At 34.2% G+C, this 5,329-nt stretch overlaps 1 protein-coding gene across 1 annotated transcript in view; it reads left to right on the top strand.

The window, feature by feature from the left end:
- LOC107592359 (histo-blood group ABO system transferase-like) overlaps positions 1-4,057 on the top strand; it is a 20,071-nt gene extending 16,014 nt beyond the window's left edge. The window contains exons 4-7 of the mRNA XM_016281860.1: positions 2,339-2,383; positions 2,629-2,661; positions 2,753-2,887; positions 3,040-4,057. Of these exons, the coding sequence (XP_016137346.1) occupies positions 2,339-2,383; positions 2,629-2,661; positions 2,753-2,887; positions 3,040-3,730 (904 nt within the window). The 3' untranslated portion in view covers positions 3,731-4,057. The remainder of the gene's footprint in view (positions 1-2,338; positions 2,384-2,628; positions 2,662-2,752; positions 2,888-3,039) is intronic.
- The last annotated feature ends 1,272 nt before the right edge of the window (positions 4,058-5,329 follow it).

The raw sequence follows: 5,329 nt of genomic DNA, 5'->3' as shown, positions 1-5,329 counted from the left end.
AAAACACAACACTGATCTCTAACTCTCATGTCTCGCGTTGCCAGTAGTCATGTCTCAGTAGGGCTGCAATTGCCATCTAGCGGTTGGGAATTGTAATTGCATTTTTATTTATAAAATGAAAGACGAATTCAAGCCGAATATCATTAATATCATATAATGTGTATGATTGTAACATTTAACAGCTTGTGGGATGCATGACATCATATTATCAAATAAACATTTAAATTAGCATTATTTTGGCATAATAAATAATGCTATATTTAATAATGCTGTAAAATAATGAAATAAAATAATGCTAATTTAAATGTTTCGAAAGTTTACTTGCATTTGATAAGTAGCTGCGTGGGTGAAAATTACATGTAAACAATTTTAAGGCTATTTTGACTATGCTCATCGCTGGTCTGGTTACTGGTATAGGGCTATAGCCAAGCCGTTCAAATTAGACCACAGATTGTCTCGATTTTGCCAGGTGGGCTAAAAGCAGACTACACGTAGCCCGCCCAATTTAGAGCTAAATCGTGGCTACATATAGACCATGTCATAAAATGCCACTTATATCTTTGTAGATATTATTGACACTGTGAACATGATGGGATATCAACCATCTCATGCGCTGTCTGGCCAAAAACTACAGTGAATCAAGTTTGAATGTAAGTGGGCTACAGATTTCCGCTCTGACTACGAACTAAATCGTGGCTACGCACAGGCTAAGTATTGAACATGTCAAAGAAATTCAATTCAATTCAAGTTTATTTGTACAGCGCTTTTCACGATACAAATCAAATTGGGGTAATATGATCATATTTTCTTGACCTGGTAAGGACTCTAGCTGCTGCATGAAATGAAACCAAACACCTTGTAAACGCTTTGCTTACATGATGGAATATCATACATCTCACAAGTTATTTTGCCAAAAAACGACATGAAACCAAATACAAAGTTATTTGGGCTAGAAGTGGGTTTCACATAGCAGGACTATATCGGGTCTATACTTAACTGAGACGTTGAAATGACGGCTATTGCTTGCTGGGCACATACAATCGTTGGTGTCAGTCGCAAATATTTTACATGTTTTAGGCTACAATGCAGTGTTTCACTAGCTCCATTCCCATGGACACCTTTTGTTTGATCTGGATATTTCCAGCGTAAGACGTGTGATTAATCCATATCTAAAGCCGTATCTACATTGGATGACCACACAGGAAGTGGCGCGAGGCGACAAATCTTCTACAGTAACTGATGCCTTCTATACTGAATCTTTGAAACAAGCGTTGTATGTGTTGAAAGTGAAACCTAAAAAAACAGCTCGCATAAGAAAGATTGCACGCTTTCGTGCGCTTCAGCAAATGCACGCCATCACAGATTGCACGCTTCCCAGCCGAAACAACCCCCCACGTGAAATTGAAATAATAACCCGTGAAATAAGATTTTGGCCATACTGCCCATCTAAATCATTCATCCCACACTATCAACAGGTGCGTCATGTAGGCTACACTTCTTGTACTTCGTTTGGGCACCACAATTAAGGTGTCACTGTGGCCTGAAAGCTATAGATAAATACATAAATGTGAAAATAAATAAATGTATAAATAAATAAAAGACAAAAATTAATAAATGTGGGGAAAAAATACATAAGGAAATAAAATTATAAATAATAATAATTTTTTGCTTTTTTACTTTTCTTTGTATATTTATGTATTTATTTATATTTGCTTTTTACATTTCTTTGTACATTTCTTTATTTATTTATTTCTAATTAAGCCAGCTTTGGCATTCCATATTAAGGTAGCAATATGTACTCTTACGGTTTTGAACACCCTAAAGGTACGATTTTTGCATTTTTGCTTGCTTTTGTTTTCATGCATTTATTCATGCCCCTCTTCATTACCCTACGGACAAAGAAATGTAGAAATAAATAAATGTGGAAATAAAGAAATAAATACATAAATGTGAAAATAAATAAATGTATAAATAAATAAAAGACAAAAATTAATAAATGTGGGGAAAAAATACATAAGGAAATAAAATTATAAATAATAATAATTTTTTGCTTTTTTACTTTTCTTTGTATATTTATGTATTTATTTATATTTGCTTTTTACATTTCTTTGTACATTTCTTTATTTATTTATTTCTAATTAAGCCAGCTTTGGCATTCCATATTAAGGTAGCAATATGTACTCTTACGGTTTTGAACACCCTAAAGGTACGATTTTTGCATTTTTGCTTGCTTTTGTTTTCATGCATTTATTCATGCTTATATACATCAACTTAAAACACACACTCACACCATATAATCAAATTCAGAAGAGTAAGAGTTTGACTTTGTTATCATCAGGCCAAAGTTGAAGCTTAAGAACTTTGGATTGCGCTCATCGCCTGGGTGTGTAAAACTTAATTTTCTTAAAAATGACTTCTTCTTTTTTTTTTTAAGTTGATCCGTAGTTAATGGGGGCTACTGCTCTAGATAAAAACATTCTTTGCTCATGATTGTTTTTATGGTTCTGATCAGATGACTAGTGAGAGATGGAAATAGATAAACTGGGAAACCCATATTTTAAATTTGTATTAACTCCATGAACCAATAAAATGTCTGTTGTTCTTTCTGCTTATTCATTTGTATTACAGGATTTTGTATAACCAGCCCAGTGTGCTGGTAGGGTGAGTATTATGTTTTTTATATCAACCTGTTATAGCACATTTCCACTCATGAATGGAATGATTACAGTGCTGTATGTGTGTTTTAATGAAGTCGGACAGATGTTGCTTCTGTAACATCATGGTTAGCCCCAATCATTTGGGAGGGAACCTTTGACGCCACACTGATCGACTTTATCTACAAACAACAGAATCTCAGCATAGCGACCACTGTCTTCGCTTTGGGAAAGTGAGCTCCTCATGATGTCTCTCATCTTGTATCAGTATTTCTCATTTGTTTCCTCTCCTCTGTTTTTCTTTGTTTCTGGAAATAGTCATGATTAAAGGATAAATCAATTAACCATAATATATCTCCCTGTATTTGTTTTCTCTATTTGTTAGATATACAAGTTTTCTCAAAGATTTTCTGGAGTCAGCAGAGCAGCATTTCTTTGTTGGATTTCGAGTGCATTACTACTTGTTTACGGATCTACCAGAAGAAGTTCCTGAAGTTAAGATGGGTGAAAACCATAGTTTGACAGTTCGAAAGGTTCCAAGTTTGAACAGATGGCAGGACATTAGTATGGGCAGGATGGAAATACTGGAAAAACTAATAGAGAATGAACTGGCCAAAGAGGCTGACTATATTTTCTGCCTTGACGTAGATACAAAGTTCTATGGCCGTTGGGGTGTGGAGACTTTGGGTCATCTGGTAGGTGTGATACATCCTTGGTTCTTTGATGCTCCAAGAGATCGACTCACATATGAGCGTAGACCAGAGTCTCAAGCATACATTCCAGCTGGGGAAGGTGATTATTATTTTACTGGCGCTGCATTTGGTGGCTCACTGGAGGATGTACATCATCTCACCAAAACCTGCCGAGAGCAGATGAACATTGATGCTGCAAACTCCATTGAGGCGATATGGCACGAGGAATCTCACTTGAACAAGTATTTCCTTTATAACAAACCTAGTAAACTGCTTTCACCTGAATATCTGTGGCGGGACATCAATGCCGGGGCAGCCCAAATAAAAATAATTCGCTTCTCTCATGTTGCTAAAAACAATGCAGACGTTCGTCCAAACCCATAGCAACTGTTGCCAGTACTCAGCTACACTGAAATGGTGTGTTCTCACAGGCCTCCTATATGACATTGTAAATTTGTTAACAGGTAATACTGAAAATGATGGAGTCGACAACTGCCACCATAAAATGGATAATCACAGACATGTACAGATATTTGAGCACAAAGTGGCACCAGGAACTAAATCTGCCAAAGTCTTCTTGAATAAACACAATATGAACTTATCTAACATTCTGCAATGCTCTTGAGTTAATAATGCAACCAAACGGAATCTGTGTGTATTGAAAGCACTGACATCCCTTTGTTTTACCTTTTTTTTTAAAAAAGAGATTTGATGGAGGAAGTTTAGGGAGAAAGTCAGGTAGATACAGAGTATAAATCTAAAACCAATGGTGAACTTGAAATGGTATTTTCTGTGTACTACTGCATAAATATGATTTTACTTTTTAGCGTGATCTCAGGTATTTGCGTGCAAGGTTGTACCTGCCTTTTTTTATGTTTGGGTATACACTGAAACAATGTGTAACACGTGACATATTGACACCATAAAAACCTGTATGTATGCACAGCTTTTGAAACATCAAATATTTTATATATTTATGTTATTTATTGAAAAATATATTGTGAGATGTTTGAATTCTGTTTGTTTGCATTTGTATAAATATAAATGTACTTATGAATATACACTTTAACATAAACACATTAATAGCTATTGTAGATTCAATATTTTGAACCAATACTAAACATAACAGCTTTTCAACAATATAAAAAATACATAACAATAATTAGACATGCTAGATTTTGTTGAATAAAAGTGATGGCATTGAACATATTTTATGTCAATGAATAAATACAATAAAATCAATTATATATATATATATATATATATATCATCTGTACGTCTCTAAAGTTATGGTAATGACGTATACAAATATGTCTATGCAAATCTATGCAAATGAAAAAAAATACAAAAATGTATGTGTTCTAAAACCACATTTTGTATATAAAGGTCACATTGCACTTCTTGAGGTTGATGGGCTTTTAGATGTTGCTGTCAAATTCTGAATGCATGTATACTGTTTTTGTCAGGTTTTTTTTAGGTAGTCAATTAAATATAATTTTTATTTCTACCACTCTGTACTCAGCAAAAAAAAAAAGCTTTTGGAAAAACCAATATGAGCATTGAATGTGTGCTACTGATGGTTTCTTGAATACTAAGAAAAATACTTATATTCTCACTGACGCAAATACTTATACACATATAGCCTACCTCAGTTTTTTCTTTGTCTATTTCACTTCTTTCTTTCTTTTTTTTCTCCTGTTGTCTCTTGTGGAGAAAAAAAAACGTTTTTGAAGAGGGGGGAAATGTTTTGAAAAGAAAAGAAAAGATTAGAGGGAAAAAATGTTTTTTTGAAGAGGAAAAAATGTATAGAGAGAATAGAAATCTTAGGACTTAGGCTCAAGAAAGCTCTTAGACTATTTTTTCCCCTCTCAGGCTGCGGTTAAGGGCTTAGGCTACTTAAACTTTTGAGTATTTTTTGTGGGAGTGACTACAATGATAAACAAGATTTTAGGGCTTTCATTTCTCTTCATCTGTGGCTAAATG

This window comes from Sinocyclocheilus grahami, unplaced genomic scaffold, assembly GCF_001515645.1.
Source record: "Sinocyclocheilus grahami isolate Dianchi unplaced genomic scaffold, SAMN03320097.WGS_v1.1 scaffold152.1, whole genome shotgun sequence".
Lineage (NCBI taxonomy): Eukaryota > Metazoa > Chordata > Actinopteri > Cypriniformes > Cyprinidae > Sinocyclocheilus > Sinocyclocheilus grahami.
This window is presented reverse-complemented; position numbering and strand designations above follow the sequence as displayed.